General features: G+C 43.3%; 1 protein-coding gene across 4 annotated transcripts in view; it reads right to left on the reverse strand.

The window, feature by feature from the left end:
• Positions 1-1,441: 1,441 nt before the first annotated feature.
• The window catches only part of WLS (Wnt ligand secretion mediator), a 101,670-nt gene continuing 75,691 nt past the window's right edge, over positions 1,442-27,420 (reverse strand). The window contains exons 6-14 of one of the 4 annotated variants that reach the window (XR_006712360.1): positions 24,742-24,910; positions 24,446-24,523; positions 23,317-23,414; positions 22,896-22,959; positions 20,749-20,892; positions 19,480-19,563; positions 12,527-12,680; positions 5,438-5,526; positions 2,355-2,391 (exon numbers count right to left, since the gene is read on the reverse strand). Coding sequence is in view for 2 of the 4 variants with exons in the window: in XM_045477799.1 (XP_045333755.1) it covers positions 2,282-2,391; positions 12,527-12,680; positions 19,480-19,563; positions 20,749-20,892; positions 22,896-22,959; positions 23,317-23,414; positions 24,446-24,523; positions 24,742-24,910 (901 nt within the window). In the remaining 2 variants the exon portion in view is untranslated. Of the gene's footprint in view, positions 2,392-5,437; positions 5,527-12,526; positions 12,681-19,479; positions 19,564-20,748; positions 20,893-22,895; positions 22,960-23,316; positions 23,415-24,445; positions 24,524-24,741; positions 24,911-27,420 lie in introns of all 4 variants that reach the window. The other 3 variants (XM_045477799.1, XR_006712361.1, XM_045477800.1) reach the window with 3 other exon arrangements.

The following is a 27,420-nucleotide window of genomic DNA, read 5'->3' on the forward strand; positions in this document are numbered from 1 at the left end:
CTTATAGACCCACAGACACATCTCTAGGTATCTCCAATTCCATCAAGGGCCCTACCATTCCCTCACACAGCAAGGGCTTGAGATTGGACTCTGCTCTCGACTTTTATGAGACTCTCATTCAGAACACTCAAACTATGTCAGTTTTATCTCCAAATAATTCCCTGCCTCTCCATGTCCTCTACTATCACCCTGCTTCTGGCCTTTGTGATCTCTTTGCTGGGCTTATCTAGCTTCTCCATGCTCTGGTGTTCATTCTGATCTTACCACTTTTCTGCCTAAAACCTTAGGGTAGGGCTACAGCTCTTACCACAGCACTAAAAGCCCTTCCCATTGTGGCTCAAGGTGCATGGGGCTCATCTGCTATTTCCACTCCTTCCGTGGGCCAGCCAGGCCTGAGGACCAGCCTCATCCAAACATTCTCTGTTCTTCACATTCTCTAGGATTTTGGTACTGCTGTTCCCTCTGCCCTTTCACCTTGGTGAAATCTTACTCCTTGAAGGCCTATGTCCTTAGAAGAAACTCTTCCTCCATCCTTTTGGAGAGGAGACCACTAGTCACATTTTATGTTCATCTTCCCTTCCAGACCACTAGGCACAAGTTACACTGAATTCCTGGCACCACAGTGGTTGATCAGAAAGTGGATGTTGAAGGCATTGGATCATACACCATCCCTTGTTTACCAGGACAGGAAAAGGCCTGGGAGAAGAGCCAAAGCCAAAGTATATTTCTTTCCATCGGGGCTCAGCATGACTTTAGCCAAAACCAGGGTACGTTAAATGGACTGTGCCTCAGACCTGCAGGAGTGTGTGTCTGAAAAATACTCACAAAATTGTTTTTGGATTCCAGGAAGAACACATTTATATGGCTTAGAGTTTAAGAGACATTTCCATATACTTTAACTCATTTAATTGGCACCGCAAGCCCATGAAGCAGTTAAAGTTTATGAATTCCAGCTTGTAGGTGAGGGAACACCGAGGTCAGGTGGCTTCAACCAGGTCACATTGTTAATGAGAGACCTTTGACAGGAAACTGAGCCTTCTAACATCAGATCCAGTATCCTTTCTCTCTGCCGTACCACGCTGTCTCTCGGAAGGCAGAGGTAAAATACAATGAAACAGGCTACTGGGGAAGTGAGAATAAGGTGGTGGGGGCAGCTGTCTGCTTGTATGTCCTAGAACTTTCCTTCCCCGCCCCTGTGGCCACTCACTGTCCCGCCGGGGTGGGGGAGTGGGAACAGTGGTTAACCACCCAGCACAGAAAATATTACCCTCTTTCCAGACACAGATACCATCCCCAAGCACTTTGATTTGGTGGCAAAATATTTTAACTTTTCATAAAGCTATTTTCCCACCCGTTTCCCACCCCATAGACTCAGCAGGGAAAAGAACCTGCGGGCATGTGTGCTGGTAGGGCAGGAGGGCGACGTGTGCATATACATATGTGCGTACATGTACAGGTTTATTTAAATGATCAGATCTACACTTTTGGAGGCTGTTGGAAGCATCTTATCAAAAGAAAACACATTTTAAGCAAGAGGTTAAAAAAGCTTTTCAGACCCAAAGGCCATTTAATACAGTAAATCCTACTTGGGTAGTTTAGCAAACATTTTTTTTAAAACCCACATCCAACAGACTGGTTAGTATTGGATACACAGATTTGGTTTCAAAGCTGAAATGCCCCTGGTGTAACAGACCTTCTCATGAGATTCAGTTATTTTATATTATGCCATAAAAAATAGGGACACATATCTATCGACAACTTAAATATTAACTCAATAGGCTACTTGGTGATATAAATAGAAAAAAAAAAAAACACAAGTGGTCACAGACTAGGATTGAGAAGACTATGACATCAGCCTATCCTGGGCTGCAAAAATGTTAAAATCTATCCTAGAATCTAAAACAGGAAAAAGAGTCAAATAATTCCACTCCATATAGACCCCATCTGGCCCAAACCATCCCCCAAGGAAAACACCCCCAACACATGAGGTTTACTAACCACCTGCTACAGATGTTACTATGTCACTAATTAACAATGATCACAGAAAATGTGTCATATTAGAGGTTTTGTTATACACAATGCATTAGTGGCTGCAGGAATCCTCCTGTGAGAGCTACAGTCAGAAGGCAAGCTGACAAACGTCCATGCCGCGGATCCAAGAAGAAACCCCAGCTAAGAGCCTCAAGCATTCCTTTGCACCTGAGCTCTCTCTGGCACACTCCCCGCTCTAGTTAGAGGGGCTGGGATGTGGGGGACAGTCCCAGCCAGGTGCTGCAGCCTGTCACTCCTGGGCCTCTTTGCGGGTCAGCTTGTAGATCTCGGTGGGTCCGTCCACATGGGTGATGGTGGTGGTGAGCTGGAGTTCTTCCCCACTGTGGACACCCAGATCACCTGAAAGAGGGTTTTGGTGTTAGATGTGTTCAGGGAAGAAGAAAGACAGGATACACCTCAGTAACAACTGCCCTGACCCCAGCCCTCTTTCACATCCTGAGCTTATAGAGACAACCAGGGCACCCACGCGTAGGGCTAACTCCTAACCTTTTTCTTCAAGACTCTGCAGTAGTTTCACAGCATTCTTCTCCCAGAGAAGAGATATGAATGATGGATGAGTCAGCATAATGCTTATTATCATTTGCAGTAATTATTAACATTTAATGAGAACTTACTTTGTACCCGACGCTATTCGCAATGTTTTATATGTAATCATATTTAATCCTCACGAGAGCCAGCCCAGGTGAGCACTCTGATCATGGCAGCTTTACAGACGAGGAAACAGGGAGGGAAGTAAGGTAACTGCCCCAGGTAAAGGGGCAGACACATGACAGAGCCGGGAACTAGGCCAGGGAAGGAAAGTCTGACTCTAAGGTCTCTGCTGTGGGCTAAGCCAGCACCGCACGCCTCCCCAGTGATGGGGAGGGAGGCACGTACCCACTCCATGTGAGTAATTGACAAAGCAGCTACGCCACGTGAAGGGAAACAAGACCTGCCTATATTTACCAACAGATTGGGCAGGGAATACACGTAACACATTTAGAAACATTTAAGAGTTTTCTTCTCCAGGAAAAAAGTACCAGAAATGTGTTCTGAATTTTCTGCTGCCCCCAGGATTCCGTATACAACACCAGTGTTTTGGACTCATCATCAGTGACAGAGGTGTTCCTCTGCTAAGATGGAATAATGTAGTGTTTTCTCCACCAGCAAGAAAAAGTAAGTTTCTGTAAATTAAAGCGTTCTCCTACCTGCCAGGACACAAATTAAATGAATGTATAATTGGCAAAGGGAAAATGGAAAACGTCAGGACCTAACTGTTTAAGGACTGTTGTCTGAGGGGCATACACGTGGATTTGGGTATTTACAGAAAGGGGTGCTGGTTATGTCTGTGATTTTTATGTTTATACCATGTACGCACGATTTCATATTTTGGGGAACTAAAATGTTTCCTAAATCAAACCACAGAATTAAATAAATAAGTGCTGTTTTCAACTGGGACTGAAACTTAGAAGCGACTCTGGCCCTACACTTACAACTAATGTCTTATCACTAGTCTAAGAATTGCTGAGCATCAGTGAATCTCATGGTCTCCGAACCCCAGGAGTCACCCCACACACTGGTCCCACGGGCTGCATGGCACCTTTCACATGTGCCACATGTATTAGTTTTTCATTGTAGACCCATTTCCCAGCAGCTGTGCAGATCAACTGGTCTTATTAAATGCTAGTCTGTGACTCTCTACCTAAGAGACCCTATTTCAGCAGCAGTCCTAAGCTGTTGCAGAGGACTGCTAATGGTTATTTGGGGCTACTGACGTAAGGGTCCAATCCACAGGACTAGGGGCAGAGCAAGTAATAAAGGGGGTATCAGCCCAGCCTCCGGCACATCCAGCTTCATTGTCCTTTGGGCAAGGGCACAGACCAGTTGGGTGCAAAGGCTGCAGATGCTTTACACAGGGCCCCCTGGTGTCATGCTGAACCGTGATTTGTACAAGTAAATTTCCCCAGGTCACTAGCTTGCATTCTCACTACCGCAACTTCTAGCCCACTTCTCAGTCTACCATAATGCAGAGGCCTCAAATTTCTTGGTCAAAACTAGTTCTTGACTTGCATATCTGGGTGAGCCATCAAAACTTCAAAGCCACTGTCAGATCTGCATGTCTGTGTGAGTCATCAAACTTTCAAAGAGAGCCCTGCCCACCCCAGTAAATGCATTAGCATCTCCTAGTGTTTACCTAAAGAATCCCTTTCACCAAAGACTTAAAAATAGACACTAGAATGTAATTCTACCGAGATTTTGAACCCAAGATGCTAATTCTTTAAGCTTAGAATGTGATTCTAATTAGCATGTCCTAAAAAATGTATATGATTCTACAGATCACTTGAGCCAAAATAACTTTGGCTTCTTTATTTTTTTTAAACTTTTTTTAAATGTTTATTTTTGAGAGAGAGAGAGAGACAGAGTGTGAGAGGGGGAAGAACAAGAGAGAGAGAGACACACACACACACACACACACACACACACACACACACACACACACAGAATCTGAAGCAGGCTCCAGGCTCTGAGCTGTTAGCACAGAGCCCAATGCAGGGCTCGAACCCATGAACCCTGAGACCATGACCTGAGCCAAAGTTGGATGCTTAACCAACGGAGCCACCCAGGTGCCCCTGGCTTTATTTTAATGAGTACCCATGTTATAGTGTTTATCATGTACCTGACACTGTTCTAAATACTAATGTATTTAATCCTCATACCAGACCTTTGACAGAAATACTGTCATCATTCTCATTCTACTGATGAAAACACTGAGGCACAGAGAGGTTAAGTAACTTGCCCAAGGGCCAGATTAGTAAATTATGTGGGATTCAAACCAGAACAATAAGGCTCCAGAATCCAGGCTCTCAACCTTTAGGCTATGTTGATTCTTTTGTAAATATTCTAGTTTCCAACAGCCAAAGAGTCTGCCAGCAAAGTATGAGTCCACACGTAACGTGTTATGGTCATAAATATATACACGCAATAATCTGGATGAATTGTTCATCATATTAATTTTACTTTTGCGTTTGATAAACAAGAATTTATAGTATACAATATCAGTGTACTGATAGTAAGGAGAGTTGTTATTTATGAGTATTTATCGTATGCACTATTAGGGGCTCAGCATGCCCTGTATTTCTTTGTAAGACAGGAAGACACTGAGGCTCAAATAGGCGATTAGAGAAATTATTCTCTAATGTGGCCCAGTTTGCTCCTGGTAGAGCTGGGATGAGGACCCAGCCAATGGGTCTCTGGCTAGCAAACTCTATGATTCACATGTGCTTTTATTGTATCCTGAAGGCTAACCCCCCCCCCCCTCCGCCTTAGGGAGTAAATGTGGGAATATGGCAGTAACATGGCAGGAGTGGGGATCCCTCCATTCCCTCCAAATTCCATCAACTCCTACTTCTGCCAAGGTCTTGCTCCATCTGTTATTCTCCTTCTTTCTTGGCTCCTGCTACTCAGTGCACAAACATGCTCGGAGTCTCTTTCCATCTAAGACAAAAAAAAAAAAAAAAAAAAAAAAAAGCCTTTCCGAAAATGCAGTATGTTACCTACTTAGTGGGGAGGGGAAGAATAAAAGGGGAAAAAATACATTAAGAAAGGTAAAGAAAAGAATTCTTCAGTTTGCAGTAAGTCTCTTTCCCTGGTTATGGTGTCAGCTCCTCTCAGATAATTAACAAGGAGACGAAGGCTTGTTTGTGTCTAGCCGTTGCAAAACGAGACCAGTCTCTGGCATTGGATTTAATCACCGAGGACTATCAACGGATCCATATTTGTAATATTGCACCCACAGGTATGTAGCTGCTTGCTACTGGATTCTAACTGGCTAGAATGCATCCTGGGGACACACAAAGCTATATAAACTGCACTATAACGAGACAACAATAACCACAACTCCCTACGACTGGCTGCATTTTAATGCCCATCCCTTGCCTATCTGTGGCTACTTTAGTATAAAAGGAAGGAGAACTGCTAAGATAATTCCAAGATTATTTCACAGAATCTGGGAGACCACCAGTCTTAGAATATGAAAGGGGCTACTTAATTCTAGCCTCACAACCACCACTAAGGCAAATGAACGCCCCATTACCCAGATCCAGAAGCCAGAAAGCTCCCATACCATGAGTTTATATTTCTTTAGGTCATACTCAGTACATACTGGAGCCAGGATTCCAAACGGCCTATGTCTACCTCCAAACCTTATGTTCTTTCTGTAACACTCTTGACTTCATTCTTTCTTGTGGAATTTTCTCTAGTCCCATACCTACTGACCTCCTATTCTTCAAAGCTAAGCTCAAAAGATAACTCTCTGTAATAAAGTCCAGGCTGGTTCATGGCAGAAGGAGAAAAACAATGAGGTGGTTTATAGCAAGCTTGGGATGAGCCATTCCCCACCCACCTCCAAAGTGCCTCCAGATACCAAGTTCTGGGCAATTGCAAGAGGGTGGACACAATAAAACCTAGAAGCTGTGAGTGAAATCTTAATGTTATCGGCTGAATTATACCCTCCCCAAATTTACGTGTTAAAGTCCTGATTCCCACCCACTACCTCAGAATGTGACTATAGTTGGACATGGGGTCTTTAAAGAGGTAATTACGTTAAAATGAGGTCATTGGGGTGGGCTCTAATCCAATATGACCTATGTCCTCATACGAAAAGGAGATGAGGATACACATACGCACAGAGCGAAGGCTACGTTAAGACGTAGAGAGAAGATGGCCATCTACAAGCCAAGGAAAGAAACTGCAGAAGAAATCAATCCTGGGGATACCTTGAACTTGGACTTCTAGCCTTCAGAACTGTGAGAAAATAAATGAATCTCTATTGTTTAAGCCTCCTAGTCTGCAGTATTTGTAACAGCAGCCTTGCCAAACTGATACATTTAGGAAGCAGAAAGTTACTCCCCCAAAAGCAACTGAGGGAAACAGTGACTGAGGTACCTCCTATTATAGTGGAGTGATGGTAATTCTAAAACCTGGAAAAAATGATCTACTTTGCCTGGGAAAGGAGAGATCAGGTCACTGGAGGGACAGCAACCTTGGGAGAGGCAGGAGACAGAAAGTGCCCAACTACAAATAACAGAGCAAGAGGTGCTAGGCTAATGATGGCTTGTGACCTGCTTGCGAACTTCATTAGAAAATGGGAAAAGGCTACTGAGACCTACTTCCAAGTCCGAGCCCAGCCCTGGTGGTAAGACCATTTCCATCACTGCTCACAGACATCGAGAAGCCAGGCTAGCCATGGGTGGGTCATCTAACATGCAACCAAGGGGAAGGCCTCAATAAAAGGCAGCCACTGTCAGAGCCTCATGACTCAAACCAAACATTTACTGAGGCAACAAAAGCCAAAGCCACCTTTTCTGTGAAACAAGCAGCAGGAGACCTTAGAAGCCTCTGGCAGTAAAATTGACACAGTGTGGTAGTGAGCTCCATGACATGGGACCTGGGGCTGCTGCTGTGGCTTCCAGCAGAATGAGTGTGTCAGACAGAAGACATTTAGTGCGAATAGAAATAGAAAGGAACCGGTTGGCAATTAGAGTGTCTCCTGTTCCCTTCGTCATAGTCATCCAGTCAGGAATTCCGTTCCTCAGTTTTTTTCTAAAACCTTCTGACAAGAATCCAAAGACGAAAGAACACAAAAATCAAAACTATTATTAAGAATCGTCTGACTTTATAAGCAACTCCAACTTTTTTTCCCACGAGAATTGATGTCTGAAAGGATTTGGACAGTTCGTCGTGTGTGCAGGACATCGATGCTGAACCCCTGGGAGATGCTGTCTCCACTCCAACCTAAGGTTAGCTGAGATCCATTCCTGCCTGGGAAGACATCCAGAATGACTCACAAATTGCTATTGGAAACAGGTAAAAAAGAACAACTTTAATGAAAAGGCAGCAGGAGCAGGGCAGAAAATGTGAATGGTCCTTGAAAGAGAGTTCTAAAATATCTCTGCTAAATTAAAAAAATTTACATATATGTTTGTATATGTGTATACATATATGTACACATACACATAAAATGTTTATATATAAACATATGTACATAGATACAGAGTCATATATATATGTATGTATATAAAATTGATCCATGTAAACATGTTGGTACCAGCAGCTATGGTAAATCAACCAAAAAGATGGAACCCATAGCTTCACATCCTTGCAGCACCAGTGAGCTGCTAAAAACATGAGGGCATTCTGGCCTGGAGATGTTCTCCCATATCCTGAGTTTCAGGAGGCAGTCAAGGAAGCCTGGTCTCTCAGACAAGGCTACCAGCTCTCCATGAGAGCAGGGACTCTGTCTTAGTCACTCCTTTGGGCTTCATGTCACTCCATCTTATCAAACCTGACACAGTGCTAAGCACTGAAGCACTGAGTGGTTCATTTCTAAGGGTCGCTTCCTGATGCACACAATAAAAGAGAAAAATATATATATAAGAAAAACAAACGCTCTTTGGAAGCTGACCCTTTCTAGAACTTGCCATCTGCTTTGTTTCTGTCAGTCTATTCCTTGACCAAAAGGGAGAAACAAAATCTATGCTCTCTGCTTTCATTTCCTCCCTACCCACTCCCTCCTGACACTTGGCATCTCTTTCCACGTCCAAACAAAACAACCCCTCTCAATGTTCTTTCTCTTTCCTTATCCCTTTGGCTGCATCAGAAACTGCCTGCCAACTTCCTGGAAAGGAGCTTTTTCCAGAGGTCTCTCCAGGATCCGTCTCACGAAGGCAAAAAGCACCACAAACCTGGGATTCATTCTCCATAGCAAGAGAACTGAATTCTTGGCTCCAGACCTTAAAAGCAAGGTGGTGGGGGTGTGGGGGAGCCCAAGCCAATTTAAAAATAAAAACTTTCCACGAGAAAGGAAGAGGAGCAGGGGAAGGCTGGGGGAGGAGAAGGGATGTCATCCAGAGACCCAGAGAATTTTAAAATACAGAAGTTCATTTTCTAGGTTTCTATGTGATATTCCAAACTAGCTCTTTCCAAGGAGCTTCAAAATTTTGGCAAATGTTCCACAGTTCCTAGGAGACATTGTGTGGTCTGGCAACAGATGAAGAGATGAAAAGTGAAAGAGGGTAGAGAAGGAAAATGATCAGAGAACCCAACATAGAAGACTCCCTTCCAAATGCACAAGGTCACAGTACCATGTGACCATGGGAAGGGAAGGGCACAACAAACTGCCAGGTGCTCATGGGCTGCTGTGAAGTCACAGCTGATCATGTCACCATCACAGAACTACTCAACTGTGTGACTTGTGTTTATGATCAGAACAGGGTCCCAAAAAAGTCTACCCATGAAACTGCTTGAAGAATGTTTTTCAACATGGGTTCTATCGGCATTTTAGGCAGGGGAATTCTCTAGTACAAGGGACTGTTTTGCTCATTGAAGGATATTTAGCATCCCTAGAATCTGGCCACTAAATGCTAGTGGTATGTCCCAGTCGTAGTGACATCCAAAAAAAAAAGAAAATCAAAACAAAACCATGAATACTTCTGAACGCCAGTTGGCAAGGGATTTGGGGGATATGACCACCTGCTGAGAACTAGCTTTTGAACTTTTTGTGAAATTACAGGTCAAGCTGCCTTCAAACAAAAAACTCTGATGGGGAACAGATCAAGTGCTATTCTCAACTGCAAGGTTTCAAGCCTCAGGGGGTGGTTGTTGTGCAGAGTAAGAAGTCCTAATGGGAGCTGCCTGACATCTGGCTTGCACATCAAGCCTCTGGCCCAATAGCATGGCGGGAAGTCATCCTCCCACTGCAGGCTGGGCCATGGCTCTGGCCTCTCAGGTACCTAAAAGTGCCGGGATGGGCAAATTCTCACCAGTGTTTGGAAACCCCTTACCTATGACAGAATCACCCTCTGGGCTGCCACCTTAGGACAGGAGGTGCTCTTCTGCTCCTTCTTTGCCAACGGGAAGGAAGAGAACCACAGAATTTTATGGCTCCAAAAGACTTTAAGAGATCACTTGCAGTTGGGAGAAATGGTACACAGAGAGGTTAAGCAGTCTGCCACTCGTCACATAGCAAAAAACAACCATAATAGTTTACATAGAGCAGCCTAGCACACAGTCAGAATTCAATAACTACTACCCATTAGTAGTATTATTCCAACTTCCCAGGAAGTCCAGCGACTGCTTTATGTGGTATTTCCCTGGAAGGGAGGAACTTCACCTACTGGGTTCCTGCTTAATATTCTCAAGTCACACACACGTCCATATGATTTCTGTCAAAGTCCAACAGGATGACCATGAAATGAAATCAAGATTCTCGTTCACAAGCCCAGAGTCCCTTCCTGCTGGTGTTATGAAGGTCCACTGTTTGAGAGGCCATGTGCCCCCATTTCCCACACTGAGTGTGACCAGCCAAGGAGTAGGGAGGAAGACCAGCCTGAAGGATGCTCTTGCACAGAAGAGGCAGGTATAGCACTGGAGGTGGACGGTGGTTGAGACTAGTCACTATCCCAACCCTCAGCACAGATGCCCTTCACTTCCCACATCATCTCCTCTCATGTCATCACCCCGTCCTTTTACCCCAACTCTCAAGATCATTGGCCCATCTGTGAAATATGAAAACTAATCTAGAACTCTTATTTCTGAAGCATTAATTCAATCAACACTTTCAAACCACCCTTAAGAACCTGTCCTTGGCTCTTAAGGAGTTAATAATCCGGCAGGAAAGGGAAGGCACAGGCAAACTCATCTATTACACTTATGCAGTGTCATATGAAATGTGTAATCATGTTCCCCCAGGCCTGTTCCTTAGAACACTAGTTCCAAACAAATACAGTGCCTGGAAAAAGGGGTCCGGTGCCAAACGGTTTAAGAATTTGGAGGGGCATCTGGGTGGCTCAGTCGGTTAAACATCCAACTCTTGATTTGGGCTCAGGTCATGATCTCATGGTTCGTGAATTCAAGCCCCACATTGGGTTCTGTGCTGACCGTGTTAAGGCTGCTTGCGATCCTCTCTCTCCCTCTCTCTCTGCCCCTCCCCAGCTCATTCCCTCTCTCTCTTTCTCTATCAAAATAAATAAACTTTATAAAAAAGTAATCTGGGGAAACATTATTCCTCCTACCCATTTAAAATGACTTACAGTAAAAATTAATGTACTAAAGGCATTAAGATGTTTTAAGTAAAAACCTCATTAATGCTGATTAAAAACCCAATGATTCTCAAATTGACTACTAAAACCTATCAACATCCTATGGCAACAATATTCTATTGAACACGGTTTGCTGATCTGCAACTGCAGTGATGAGGAATAGGTTTCAAGAAAAAGGAACCATTTTGAATGTGCCCAAAAGATGGCTAGGGTTTTATTAGGCCCAAATGGACATAGGATATGAATCCATTCATTCAACACACACATGGTAAGAACTTCCTATGAGCAAGACCCACCTGTGGTGCCATAGCACACATGCAGACCTTCAAGCCCTGATCTCTGCTCCAAGGCAGTGAAGGGCACTAGCTCTGATTTGAGAAAGAACACCTTATATTTGAGGAATAGCAAGTAAATGGCTAAGGTAAAGCAGGTGTGAAAAAGAGAAGGAAGAATAAGGGTGCAGCCAAACAGTGTAGGACTAAGTATTCAAAAGAAAAAGGAGCTCTCAGATCTGTCACTTAGCAGGGCACCTATTCCAAGTTAAGAGCATGGCCTAGGCAGTGACAGTCATTTCCCTCTGTTATGGCTGGCAGAGAAACCCCAGGCAAGCCCTTCCTTTCTCTGGGCCTCAGTTTCATCACTTACAAAATAACCGGACTGGCTAAGTTCCCTAAGGCTCCTGGTAGCACCCACTGCCCTTAAGAAGAAGGCCATGGAGACAGGTAGGTAAATAGCTATTGGTCTGGATGCAGGTCAACAAACAGCCTTGCAGAAGAATGAGCAGGAGAAAAAAATGAATCCAGCTCAATCTTCAAATCTCAGGACCTAGTTCCATTCTACATGATACCTTAAGATTTTGCCTCTCAAACTAGAAGAATAAATATGGCATAATCTCCAATAGTCAATTTTGCTCAAAAAATTAAGGAAAGCAAATTTAAGTTTTATACTAAAACTGGCACATGTTTCAGGCTAGAATGCAGTATCCCTAATACTTAAAGATTAAGAAAGTAGAAGATGGGCACCTGGGTGGCTCAGTTGAGCATCCTACTTCAGCTCAGGTCATGATCTTGTGGTTCATGAGTTCAAGCCCATCATATAGGGCTCTCTGCTGTCAGCGCAGAGCCTGCTTCAGAGCCTTGGTCCCTCTCTCTCTGTCCCTCCCCTGCTTGTGCTCTCTCAAAAATAAATAAAACATTAAAAACAAAAAAAGAAGATGACTTAAAGAAATACCTGCCTTGTGCTGGCTTTTTGTCTTATGGCTCTCCAGTCCCTAGGGGCACTCATTGACATTTGGAGGGAAAGTTTGCCTGGGGAACCCAGAGCCTTTGCTATGTGAGCCTTGTAGAGACTGAAGCCTATATCCTGAAGACAGCTGTTCTAAAGAGACTGAAACTCACCATTGGACTGGTCTTCCCCGTAGTTCTTATGGGATGGTGCATATAGGAACATCAGAGCAAAGACATACAGGTTCCACATTCCATAGATGCCTGTGAAAAAGGCACTGTTCACTTGGACTGTGACGCCGCCCCACTTCCAGTGGCCTTCAGTCACCTATGGAAAAAGGACAGTGACATGCAATTAGAACCAAGAAGAAATATAACACCAAGACAGGAGCCAACCAACACAAAAACCAAATGTCTTCTAACCTCCAGGAAAACTAAAGGGCCATGTAAGACTCCTTTTAAAACCTAAATCATACCAGTATGGATTTAGGTTCACTGAGGGCTTACTGTGTGTCAGGTACAAAGTCAGTAGTTCTCACATTGGCTGTATATCAGAATCACCCGGAGAGTATCTCTTCCTTGAACAGCAGTACATAGTTAGCCTTAATTTAAAGACATTGTGTTTGGGGGCGCCTGGGTGGCTCGGTCGGTTAAGCGTCCGACTTCGGCTCAGGTCATGATCTCACGGTCCGTGAGTTCGAGCCCCGCGTCGGGCTCTGTGCTGATAGCTCAGAGCCTGGAGCCTGTTTCAGATTCTGTGTCTCCCTCTCTCTCTGCTCCTCCCCTGTTCATGCTCTGTCTCTGTCTCAAAAATAAATAAACGTTAAAAAAAATTAAAAAAAAAAAAAAGAAATTGTGTTTGAGTCTCACACTTATCCATAACTATAACTCCTCTTCTGTCCTCTTCCCAGCTAGATGTAACGCCCTGTAGGCAGAAACCATTTCGGACTTGTTTACTGCCATACCCTCGGTGCCTGACGCATCACAGTGGCTCAATGAAGACAAGCTGATTAAAGAAGCAAATGAGTGAGAGTGAGTCGCTTTCCTTAGTGGGGCAGAGTGGGGAAGCAGGGAGACACAGGCTTGGGGTCAGAGACGGGGTTCAATGCAGACTTTACCACGCACTCTCTGCTTAATGTAAGTGAAGTTAAGATGAAGACTCTGAACTTCAATGACCTTAAGGGCAATATAAAAACTTGCAGGGTTACTGAGGAGAATTAAGTAAACATATTCCTAGAAATGTCCTGACACACAGTAAACACAATAAATCTTAGGTCTTACATTGTCACTCTATGTAAGTCACTCATGAAGGTAATTATGAAGCTCTCATATGCTTTATAATTCTACAAGAATGTTTTGAGGCTGGTTTTGTCTATGTTAATGACTTGATAATTGTTTTGAGGGCTGTCTGATGACATATGGATTACACTAAGAACTGTCAACAGAACTGCTGACCCGAGTGACTAAACATTTGTGCCAGCTCTGAGATCAATGAAACGACTCTGACCACTTCTGCTTGCTACAGGACATCTTAAATGGGAGTAAAAGAATACTGGACAAATGTTCCTGTGATAACTTAATGAGACTGCATTATGTAAACCATCTCTAGGAGACCTTCTTGGAGCTAAAGTGTAAGGTGGTAATCTATTCATTTGTATCTGATACTGATGGTATCTGTATTCATTTGACACCGTATTTATAGCCCACAACCCGAGGGGCCCCAGGCATAATAAAGCTGTAAGTACAGGTGTTTCCTTTTGAAATACCTGGAGTGTAAGTTAATTAAGTTACCTGTAGACTTACCAGTTTTAGTTTGGCCTTGGTGACACATAATTTTTCATTTTTGTGATGCATAAACCACCATTGCAAACTCTTATTTATTTTCAAAAATAATTCACTTGATATGATGTGCTCAGGAATATTTTTTGGCAAAGAAGAATTTCATAACCATTATTGATTTTAGAACAATGTACAAGCATTCAAGCTACTTAGGGCTGACTTTTTAGCAATGTCTCCAAATGTCACTCTTCTTCTTTAAAGAAGAATATCTTAACTTTATAAAAATTACAGTACTTAGGGCATACTTAAGATGATTTTTAATGAATATAATGGAAGAGGAGAGGAAGTCTTAAGAGAGTTCCTGGAAATATATGTACCTGCTGTCATAACAAAGAGAACCGTTCTGTGTGATGGAGGAGGGGAGGCTGGGATGGGAACTGTCGGTAAAATGAAGTAACACAGTTCTGATTTTCTTCTACTCTGTTAAGGCGGCGGGTCCCTCAATAAGGGAAGGGCCTTCAAGAGACCCTACTTCCAATGACATACGCTGGGAATACTCAGTACTGAATTTTGCTGAAATGGGTTCTTGTCAGGACTGGCATGACTGATCTCAAGAAAACAGTCACCTGTATTCCTGGTACACAATGGTACTCGACAGACAGACGGTTGTTGAATGAATATGGACAAAAGTACTGGCATGTGCAGGAATGCAAGTGCAAATCCATGGAAATAGAAAGGGAGGATAGAAACAGTCACTCTAAGAAAATATCAGATTGCAAAGTAAAGAGAAAATATTGCATTGCATAGTAAATAATGATACTTTTACTTAAAAGTAAGACATCAATGGGTAGTGTTATTTCACTTAAATATTGCTCTCTAACACAGATATTAGCAAAGCTAAGACATTTTAAAATAATAGCAAAGATAATGATAGTTGACATTTATTCAAAGCTAATATGTCAGGTACTACAGTAAGAATTTTACATGGAAGAGATCAGTCTTAATAACAGCTTTATGAGGTAGGCAGGTAATATTTCCACTCAACATATGGTAAACTATGCTATAGGGAGGTACATTATCTCGCCCAAGATTGCTCAGCCAGAAAGTCATGGCTCTGACTCCAAAAGAAGGTATTCTCAACAGTAGGAATATTATTGTAAACAGGGGTGAGTGTGTTAAGTTGGCATATGAAGCCACTATTGTGGAAGACCAAACTTCCTTTGAAAACTCACTTAATTAACCATAATGCACATTATTATACACAGGTTCATATATTCAAATCCATATAGCAATATATACGCACTATATATCCTAGACATAGTAATGTATGGTATAATAAACTGGATATATATGCAAAATACAACTTTACAGTAGAACCACTGAAATGAGAATGCTCATACCACGAGGGGTACACAGGCGCTCAGGTGGCCTGAGGAGCCACAGCAGATTCGTGCCCCTGTCTCATGTCTGCTGTGAGACACATGCACCTTGTTTAGCATGGAGTTGCAGAATTACCCGTACCCATAATTTGTCATCTCTAAATGTATTATTTCCTGCTGAGGGCAAAGAGTTGAATTTGCATAAGTGAGCTGTATACACAGTGTCCCTCGACTGTGTGTGCCTGCCCTTCTCCTCCCTCAATTATTCCTGCCTGAGACCTCCTGAGCTCTGAGCACATTCCCACCAACGTGAACCACAGTAAGCAGCCTCAACAGAGCAGGCAGGCCCTGTAAATCCAAAATCTTATTAACGCCAAGGCAGAGAGGTGACACTCACCCTCTTTTAACTTCTGGAGAAAAAAATCAGATAGCCCCCAGTGAAAAAAAAAGAAAAGAAAAGAAAATCATCTTCCCCCTGCATAAGTCTTATTTCTAAAAGTCCCTGTTTTTCCTGATTTAACATTTGAACAATTTACTTTTGTGTGAAACCACCCAATTATACCCCTGGAGCCAAGTGAAGGTCAAATCCCTTTACACCCAGTAGTCTTGACAACCAACATTCCACTTAACAACAAGATTTCCAAATCCCAGACACAGGCTCTCTTACTGGAAACATTTCCTCCGTAAGTGACAGAATGAAGTGATCACACACACACACAAAAGAGCCGGGGACAGGCTCTCTGGGAGTTTGCTGCATGTGGCTTGACCTGAATGTCAGGCACCTGGGGGTCCCCTTAGTGAAGGTTGGTGACCTTCTTCCCTGCATTGCACTTCTGTTCCCTACTGTCCGCTACCTCTAAACGGAACGCCTCTTTCTTTTCCAGAGGGAAGGGGCTAAAATACCAGACTGTGATGTACCATCTCTCCGTTGCTATGACTGAGGCCATTAAAATGGCAGGCATTAAAAGACTGCCCCTCAGGACCCAGCTACAAAGCCTCAAGGTCACTGCATTCCACAGCTTCCTGTTAGCCCTTCATTCCTGGCCTCAGAGCTTCAATATCCTGGCGAGATCCCCTCGCATTATATTTCATGGGGCTTAAATGCAAGCTCTCTCAGCAAGCCCGAGAGTATAATGGGAGTTTTAATACATTCCTTTTACCTAAGGCTGGGATCTATTTCAAAAAGTTACCCAATAGGTTTTCTTTCAGGTGAGCTCATTGCTGAGACATTCCAAAATGACATTAAAAAATAAATCCTCTGATGACTATATTAGTACAGTACCTGGGACATTGAGAGTTATGCCTGAAAACGTCTTAGATATCTATAAATAAACCTTAAAAAAATAACCCAGCAGGAGGAATGTGAGGAGCTAATGGAATCCAAAAGAACTCGCTGCTACCCCCTTGGAGTAGAAATCCACTCCCGGGCTGACTGTCGCGGCAGATATAAAAAGCCAGCCACAGGCTGGAGCTATGTTAGAAAATACTGGGGCAATGGAATATTAATCTTTTTCTCCAAAGAAAAGCCACAAACTCTGCTCCTTAGAAGAATTGGCCTACCTTGCTTTAAAAAGGTGCGCTATCTAACATATACAAGGCTAAATTCGGGAAACACATAGGTGCCTCAAAGATCGGCCAGTTGTCCCTTCTTGACTTCAGGTGGAAGGGACCCTCTGCAGAGGCAGGAGGGTAAGTGGCATGGGGACTGTGGTGGTGTGGCTTCAGCTTTCTAAGGTGGCAGACACATGTTGTTAGGACCAAAAGTGCCCTTTCTTTCTGCCTCCCTGGGAACATATCTTGGGATTGCCTTTTATTCTTCAGTCCAGCTTAACTTGAGGTTCTTTTTCTCCAAGCACACCCTGCTCTCTCGGACTCCCCCAACTGGCCATATTAAGTACCACAGCGCGTTACCGCGGCACTGGAGGGCTGGACACTTTGGTCACACGAGGGAACTGGCCAAAGGATAAGTCAGGCCTGAGACACCCTTGTTTGAGTCTCAGCTGGTGGAATAAAAAACTCATTCAGAATTTGAAATATTTTTACTGCATTTGGAGTGGCGAGTGAAATTTCCAAGGCTTTATAAACAAACAGTCTGATACAAACACAGCACTGGTGTAGGTCACAGCAGATGTGGTAGGCTGAACTTACGAAGACAGATATGCATATTTGTTTTATTTTTTTTTTCCACATTCACATCAGCCTTCAACAGCAACACTAACACTGCCCAGTGGGCAGAGCCCACATGGCTCGAGGGGCTCCTAACTTGGGTCAGAGGCGCCCTTGGGTGTCCTTCCATAAAGTTCAAGAGGTCCATGAACGGGAATGAGAACAATTATATCTTTATTTTCACCCGTTTCTAACTGAAAGTTACCATTTCTTTCATTTATGAATGTAGAAAACAAGTTCCTGTTAATATTAGCACCACTGATAATTCTGCCACCAATAGAAATCATAATTTCATATCAATCACAATTATAGATATAGATCTGTAATATCTGTAACATATATAATTGCAAATACCTATATATCTGATTCCCTTTGAAGTCCAAAGTTTTTATTTTACTCATTTAAAAACATTCCAAGAAGAAGCCCACAGCCTCCACCAGGTTGCCCAAGGGGGTTGGTCTATGGCACAAGAAAGCACAGGAGCCCCTCTGAGGAAATAAGCTAGCAGAACAAGACAAATCTGCATCCCAAGGCTCTATCTGCACTACTTACATTCTCAGTTTGGGCCAAATACAGAGAGGACAGAACAGTTGGCAAAAAAAGAAAAGAAAAAGTCAAAAGGACTGGGTTCTGGTCCCTAACTTACTGAATGTCCTTTGGCACAATATTTACCCCCTCCCCTTTTTTTTTTTATTCACAAGAGCACAGCTATTCCTGCCCACGACGTGCCAGGCACTCTGCAAATTACTTTGCAAGCATTGCTGCCCGTGATCCTTACAGCCACCTTTTGCAGAACATCCGTTCTACATATAAGAATATTCAACGTTAGAACTGTGAAATAACCCATCCACAATCCTACCCGGCTGGAAAAGAGCACAAATGGGAAATGTCTCTAAGGCCATTCGATTTCACATCTTAGCAACTGGGATAGCAAAACTTACCCCACTTCCCCACAGGATTTTTGCGAAGCTCCAATGAATGACAGAAAGGTAGCATGTCAGATTTAAACAGTACTTTCCACTTTCCAAAACCAGTTACCAATATTTCAACATTATTACCATTATTGAGGTCATCAAGAGAGCAAAACTTTGAGTTTTGGAAATAACCAGCAGAAAGGTAAGATTCTATCAAGGGGACTTGTGAATTATATTTCATGTTTAAGTGGCAATATAATTACTGCAAAGAATGGCTGATGGACTGTAAAAGGATCTATGTTAATGCTAGATAAGGATCAAATCAAACTGATACTTGCTTATTGCCGTTCTGCTATAGGGCTTGAAAAGTGTATTCTCAACTAAATGAAATAAGTGCCCTTCCATCTGGCTACAGGCTTTTAATTTATTCAGCAACTTCTTCTTCCCGTGAGGCTGTACTGAAAGGGAAAATTCCGTCCACCTCTGGCCAGGTGGAATGTCCCTTAAAAAACATGGTTTATGGGGCGCCTGGGTGGCACAGTCGGTTAAGTATCCGACTTCAGCCATGTCACGATCTCGCGGTCCGGGAGTTCGAGCCCCGCGTCAGGCTCTGGGCTGATGGCTCAGAGCCTGGAGCCTGTTTCCGATTCTGTGTCTCCTTCTCTCTCTGCCCCTCCCCCGTTCATGCTCTGTCTCTCTCTGTCCCAAAAATAAATAAACGTTGAAAAAAAAAAAGAAAAAACTTAAAAAAAAAAAAAAACATGGTTTGAAGAGCTGCCCAGCATTACAGCCTCCCTGCTCCTTCCTCAGTGGCTCTCTAGAATTTTCTATGCAGAGTAGAGGCACCTCTCCAGCACATTCTCACCCTGACTGTTCAGGATCCACTTACCTGACTAACGATGAAGAAAATGACAGTCATAGCAGCACAGGCCAAGGTTATCAGCATGAGGAACTTGAACCTGAAAATCAGCCCCTGTTAGGAAGGAGAAAAAGAGTAGCTTAACACTCTCCCAGCTGGTACCAATCCTTTTCTCAATATATAAATCTATAAAAAACTAATTTTAAAGAAATATATAAAACCAAATCCCTAAGAGTGACTAGTAAAATAATTTCACACAGTAATATTTCTCCTGCAGAGGTGAATGTGGCTGAAAAATTTATTGGGCCAAATATTTCTTATGTTCTTATCTCTCATGAAACAGTGATACCAGAGCCTGGGAAATTATATTCACAGCACGTGGTGAAGCTGCTAATTTCCCTGCTAAGCTGGTTATGCTTCTCTGCAAGGGTTCAAAGTCACCAAATCCAAGTTTTCTGCGGTTGTAATAAAATTCTGCTCCAGTGAACAAAAAGAAATGTGCATATTAATCAACATGAAGTGGATTTGGTTGAATTTTCTCATGTGTCACTCCAGCTCTAGAGACAGGCAAAGCTTCAGCAAGTGCCCAGGGTTTCCTGAGAGCAGGATTTAATGGAACCTGTGTTTCAGGGAGAGACACCTCTTATTCAGGGGTGCTTAGTTGCAGATCCACTGCATATAAAAACCCTGGGGTTCTGCAGTTTCTGTTTCTTTTCACGGAGGAATTAGGCCCATGTCTCTCCAAGGACAGCCACTTAGGCATGAGTCCAAGGGATCCTTGAAAAATTAAGAATGTGTTGCTTGTATTAGAGATTAGAGGATGTTGAGTGTTTTCCCTTGAATGAGATGCATAATATATAAACAGAAATTACCGAATTCTATCTGATCACCTGCTGGATATTTTAGGGGAAATGTAGCCTCTTGGGAGTCTAAAAATCAGATCACCTGGGCTGAAGCCCAGTCTCAAGGCTGATTCTGCCCTAGTCAAATCTCCCATCTAGTATCACCCACATTCCACCCCAAAGCTGAAGAACCTGCTGAACGAGTTCACCCCTACTGAGGACAGAAAGACATATATACCACAGAAAACTCCAAGATCCATGCAGGCCAGCTAGGTGTTTTTAGGGTCGGATTTAGCCTCTTATTTTGCCCAGAGCTCCTACCTTACATGAGAACCTCTCGATGTGTATTTGAAATAAAGGCTTCTAATCTCCAGGTATAGGTGTGTGGTATGTGTTTACATATCAAGCAGGAGACACCGAGTAACCAGATCCTGCATGAGCCAAGAGATTTGCTCACCTCATAGTGCAGCCGCCGGACTTTGCTCATGGCTGGCAGGCTGGACTGCTTCCCACTGATGTTCCGAAACACCTGAAACACCATGAAGCACAGAAACAGGAAGTAGAGGCAGAGGCAGATGCCAGCCACAATGATGAAGGCCATCTGATGGTTTCCAGTAAAGGAAATGGCGGGCTAGCTGGGGACACAAGCATGTCTCAGCTCTGTTGGCAACAACACCCTCTGTCTCCAAATAGTTGGGCAATTTTCAGGAGGATAAAACATTAAAACTGGCATTCTAATGCCAGTGATAGAGATTTTCTGACACAGAAGTACAACAGAATGGAATGAACCAAATTGCTCTCTGAGGCAAGGAAGAAGAAGAATGGAGTCTTGCTTGTGAGAAATGCAGATCCCAGGGCCCACCTTAGACCTACTAAATCAGAATCTGCCTCTTAAGATCCCCAGGAGATATGTATGTACAATAAATTTGAAAAGCACTAAAATACTGGATATCAGTTGCAAATTACTGATCAGGTAGAATGCTGCATTAAAATCACCTGAAGTGTTAAAATGCAGCCCAGGTTTCACTGAAGATATATGAAATCAGATTTTTCAAGAGCAGGGAAACCAAGAGCAGGGATCGTTTAAGAACCACTGGGCTAGTTAGTCCTTGGATTTTTATAAGAAGACTGAGACACCCTGGAATCAGGAAGTGATGGAGTGAGGGATGGGAGCAGCCACAGCAGCTAGAAGGGATGCTGGGCATGGGACCTAAGTCCTTGAAGTAAAACCAGGGAGGAAATTCTGTTTGCAATCTTCTGTTACCACAAGAAAAATCTTGTCAAATGGGACAGGGGGCAGAAGGACAGATGGCCAAATTGGGAGATGAGGGTAGGGGCAGTATATACGTTGAAACTGATCAGGGCAACCCTGAGGTCTATCTTTAAAGCTCAACTTGAGAACCACCAAGGCTTGGGGTACACTGAGCTGGCTTGGGAGGCAGGTGACTGGGAGGCTGGCTTGGGAGGCTGGCTTGGGTACACTGAGCTGGCTTGGGAGGCAGAGCAAGTCCTTTCTGCTCCAACTCTACCCCAAGTTGCATATTTTAAAAAATTTTAACAAGTGTGAACTCAGCATGTATATTTCATTAAGTAATACATTTAATGCAGTTTCTCCTTCTTCCATAAAGCCAACAGTACCCTGGAATGAGGAAACCTGACATTTTATTTGCCTCCCTGGACCTCCATCATATCTGTACAATGAAAAGGTTGAAGTAGACTTAACATTATGAGTATTTCCCATGTTGTGCAGCTCACATTTTGGAGAGGAAGGATAGGAGTCATGATGAGATCAACTCTCTCATCTTTAAGGTAATGATACTACTGAATCGGTTTGCTCACAAAGTTCTTGTGACACTAAGAAGCTCAGATAAACATCATGGCCGAACAAAGCATTATTTACCAGCACGTGACAAGATATTATCCATCAGGAAATAATACAATTCCAGCCTTTCTCCCCACTCCAGAGGAAAGTCTTTTTCTCCCAAAGCTCTTGACATATTATTCAGGAAGATAAAATATTTAAATCCAGCATCCTAAAGGGGATAAGCTAAGACCGTCACTTCTGCTTCATGAAGATGACTCAGACAGAGTTTACACCAACCAACCAGAAGCGTCGGCAACTCCCCTGGAACTAATCACCTTAGCCTTATCTCCATGCGGTCTCAGAAAGGAATGGCAGCAGCACGTACGCTGGCACACCAAGGTCACTGTGAGAAGTCGCGCACACAGATGACTTTGGAAACGGGCTCTCCCACAGGGGCCCAGATATGAGCCTCTGTGGCTGCAGGGAAAAGCTAGCCATGCCGGAGTCTGCAGTAAACAAGCGTATAGATCATTTAGACAGGCTGTGGTAAGACTAGCAACTCTGATCCATCTGCTGTGAGGACGCACTGCAACTTCTTCATTTTGCCTCCTCTCACAGGGCTTAAAAGCAAGCATTCATTCTTCTTCTTATTTGCCTTAATTGCACCGTTATCATTGGTCTGAGGATCAAAGCTCTGGCCGAGCACACATGGAGAACATTAGCAGGACTTAGAAAATCATCTTGAGGGACCAGGTGGCTATGACAAGAAATGAAACCCTGAACCCAGCAAGGAAGGATACAGCCAGCTCTGTTCCAACATCTGTAGTCCAGATACTGTAGAAGGGATTCGTGAGTTGTACCCCTCTACAAAGAAAAACGATATGGAAAGACACAATTAATTCAGAGGCAAAGGGGAACTTTCTTTTTACACATTCTTAGTTTCTCACAGCCAGAGGGGTGGGAGCTGTATTTAGACTAAGAAAGGTTGGCAGACTTAAAGAGAAACAGAGTCTGAAGGATAGGGCCAGCACAAATATCTTCCATGTATAAAGGGCTTTGTCTTTGATTTAATCCCAATCTTTATCTGAGGATGTGACCATGTCCAGTGCTTTCACCCCATAGGCTCCCGGCCACCCTTCCCCTCTTTGAATACCTCTAAAGGAGCTGGAGTGGACATAGGGATGCACATGTTAGCCCAGGACCCCACAGGCACCTGCTCACCTCTCACACATATCAAATATGAAGAGGCAGAAAGAGCCAACAGCAATTGGTCCAACTTGCTTCCAATACCCTGCTATGTGATTCCGCTCATGCTGATCCTGAGGAAAACCAAATTGAGAAATGAGACAGGGGAAAGCAAAGCACTTCTATAGTTAAGTCAGTCATTCAAACCCCTGTTGTATATCAAGCATCACGCTAGGCTCTAGGCAGAGGAGAATGAGTAAGACCAAAATCTTTGTTCCAAAGGAGCTCATTGTTATCAGCCCACCCATAGGGGCCCTCACGGCAATAGGAACAGGATGCTATGGGAACCCAAAGAAAGGTCTTGTATCCTCAGCAGTGGAAGATCTATGGTCTGTAAAAGGACTCATTCAGAGTTGAACTCCTATGTGACTAAACACTTGTGTTTGATCAGGTGGGTGGTGCCCAGAGGATAAAATAAAAACTCTAAGGCATTAAAATATGTCAAGAGATATATCAATATCTCTCATGGTTAGGATAATAGACATATATTCTCCCCGTCTTCATTAAAATCAAGAGTGGTTCCTCTTGAGAGATACGGAAAGATACCAAGAGACAGAGAATGAAGGAATATAAAGTGAGAAAACAGGGAAAGGCAGAAGACAAATTGTAGCAGCCAGGCTGGAGCCCAGGTGGGAACCCTGCACACAACTCACTCTGGGCACTCCACCATGGCGGGCTGCGCTGCTCTACCTGAGTCTCCTGTATCCTGTCCCTGCTGTGAGGGCTCATTCTCAGTGCATCACTGCTGGAGGGGCCCTTATGGCTACCCCAGCCGTAAGCTAACACCTCTCTCTCCTCTCACTGCTCTCCTACAAGGGCTGCAAGTCTTCAGAAGCAATGATCAAACCATTATGGGATTTAAAAACAGTCCGCTACTACGAAGCTGATTGTGCCTGACAGGAGGACCAAGCTCCAGCTGGCACATCACCTTAGCCACAACGTGATGACTGCACCATTCTTATTTTTATCCATGGTACCTTCAGTCCCGCCTGAAATATGATTTGATGTCTGTGCAAACTGAGACCAGGGAGGTAATAAGGGTTACTAGGCCACCTGGACAAGTTGCCAGTGGGAAAGAGCCAGGCCCACATTCACTGGGGGTTACCTTGGTCCTGGGGACAAGAAGAGCTGAAGCCAAAGCAGAGGAAATGGTGGTAATTGTTGACATTTGTGTGTTTACTTTCTGTAAAAAATACATCATCTCATTTAAATCTCACAAAACTCTATGCTTTAGGCCTTTAAACTCCATCTTACAGACAAGAAACCTGAAATTCTGAGTGATTAAATCACTTGCCTAAGGCCACCTGGCTAGTTCGTAAGTGGTAGAGTAGGAATCTGAGAACCAACGGTCTGACTCCACACCCTTCCTTCTAGTCGCTTCCTTAGTCAGGAGGCTCTTACCATCATGTGCTCGCCACAGAAGATGATCCAGAAGGAGAGAAGCATCGCATAGAAGATGCCCTGTCGGATGTCACCAAACAGCAGCATCCAGGTCCAGTCAAATCCAATGGAAAACCACTCCACCGGGATGTTGATAAAAGTCATGGAAATCCCAAGGGCAAAGATAACTCTGATCATGAGAGAATATCAGGAAAACCACTTTATTCATCTGGGAGGCAGATTTTCAAAAAAACAACCCAGTTTTGGGAAATGAGATGTTACATATTAGGACTGAAGCCACATGATCAGTTTCTTAGCTCTCATTTCTACAGAGATGCAAAATGTCTTATTTTGTTAGCACCACTGCAGAATGAAGGAGTGTTACATTAACATTTTCTATGTAATTGAACCTAACCTCCTTAATGCCCTGAACTTTATTTTGGTACCAAATCAGATTAAGAGCTTCCTACAACGTTTTCCCCCGCCTTTGCCTTCTTAAGCAGACCTCTTTGAACATAATTATCCCCGCTTACCTATTCAGGTAATCATTAACCTGATCATTAAGAACACTCATTATCATCATTATTATGATATCCTCAGCAACTAGGAACAAGCATGATTGTTTCAATAATAAATCACTCCAAACAACATGAAATACTTCTTTTAGCTGTGTGTTTAGTTTTTATTTTGTTTTTTCCCTATTGTACTATTAATTGCCACTGCTCTATCAAGTTCATGCGTTTTGTCACTGATTCATTCATACTTCCATTCATACCTATGAAATACAAGGGTTAATTAAGCACGGATGACATACCAGGCATTTTGTTAGGACTAGAGATACCTAATAGAGTAGCCCTCTTCTACTCAAGGAGATATATGTAGTGGCTGAGCCAAATAAAGTGTGACAAGTGATATGACAGAAGTGTGCACAGGCTGCCACACGGACTTCTAACTTTGACAGAGACAGAAACTGAGAAGAGCTGGGAGTCAAGATTGGGGAGGTGGAAGGACATTTCAAGCAAAGGGAAAAGCCTGGATGGAGGCACAGAAGCCTGGAACAGCCTGAAGCATTTGGGGATCTGCATGTAGCACATACCAGGAAATGACAGGACATGACACTAAATAAGTAAAAAAAAAAAAAAAGCTGAGTTCATGAAGAAACTTGCCTACCCCATCAGAGAACTTGAAATTTATCTTAAAAGGACTGAGGATCCAATAAGAAGGTTAAACAGTGGAATGATACCATTCATTCATTCAACACATTCATATTTATTGAGTTCCTACTATGTGCCAGTCACTATTCGAGATGCTGGGGATACAGTAGTAAACAACGTAGGCAAAGATCCTGCTCTAACGATGCTTGCATTCAGCAGGGGTGAGAGGATGGGTCTGGGAGGAAAGATAACAAATAAATATAGAATATAATGAAGAAAAATAAATCAAGGTAAGAAAATGAAGAAAGAAGGAATACTACTTTACATAAGGTGGAGAGGAAAAAGTCTCTAAGATAAGAGACATTATGACAGGGCCTGAAGAAAATGAGGAATTGGGCTACAGAGATATCTAGGAAAGAGCATTTCAGACGAAGAGAACAGCAGTGCAAAGGCCATGGGGTAAGAGCATACCAGGCATGTCTAAGCATCATCAAGGGGGATGGTGAATGGTAGAGAGGATCGGAGATGAAATCAGAGGATTTGAAATGAAAAGCCAACAGAGAGCTTTGAGCAGAGGAGTGACAAGATCTGATTTATACTTGAAAGTGAACACTGGCTGCTATGAGAATAGACTATAGGAAGGACAAGAGTGGAAGCAAGAAGAGCAATTGAGAGGCTATTTCTAGTCATCCAGGTGAGAAATGAGAAGTGAAAGTGAGTTAGACTATGGTGGTAGCAATGGATACGGTGAGATTTCCAGCTGGGTTGGACGAGGGGTGTGAAAAAAAGAAGTAAAGGATGACTCCTACTTCTCTAACCTGAGCAGCTGAGAGGATGGCGCTGCCATTTCCTTCAGTGGGGATGCCTAAGAGAGGGGCAAGTCTGAAGCAGAGGAAATAAAATGCTGTTCTTTGCATGTGTTACATTTTTCTGCAAGTGAAGATGTTAAATAAACAGCTGGAATATTTGGGTTGAGGGCTGAGAGAGGCTGAAGTTGAGGATATAAATTAAGAGTCATCAGAGTGTAGGTGATTTTTAAGACCACAAGACTAGACGACATCACTCTGGGAACAGGCATAGCTAATAAAGAGAAGAGGCCCAAAGACTGAGCACTGGCTCCCAAGTTTAAGAGGTTGAAAAGATGGTTGGAAACAGCACTGGAGACAGTGATGATCAGCAAAGGAGGAGAATAACCATGAGAAGGGTGAAGAAGCCTCTGTGAAGAAAAAGGAAATCACCAATTACATCGAATACTGGTGATGAGTCAAGTGAGAACTGAGAAGTGACCATTGGATTTAGAATGTGAAGGTCACTGGAGATCCTGTCAAGAGCAGTTTTACTGAGGGGTGGAATGGGCCCAAGAAAGAACAGGTGGAGGAGATATACGGACAAAATTTTTGAGGAGTTTTGATATGAAGAGGAGTAAGAAGACGGTGTGGTGGCTTCAGGGGGAAATAGGAAAATCAAGAGTTTTGTCTAAGAATGTGAAATGGTATAGTGTGTTTGTATGTTAATGGGAATAATCCAGCAGAAAGGAAAAGTCAGT

Source organism: Leopardus geoffroyi, chromosome C1, assembly GCF_018350155.1.
Source record: "Leopardus geoffroyi isolate Oge1 chromosome C1, O.geoffroyi_Oge1_pat1.0, whole genome shotgun sequence".
NCBI classification, from domain to species: Eukaryota; Metazoa; Chordata; class Mammalia; order Carnivora; family Felidae; genus Leopardus; species Leopardus geoffroyi.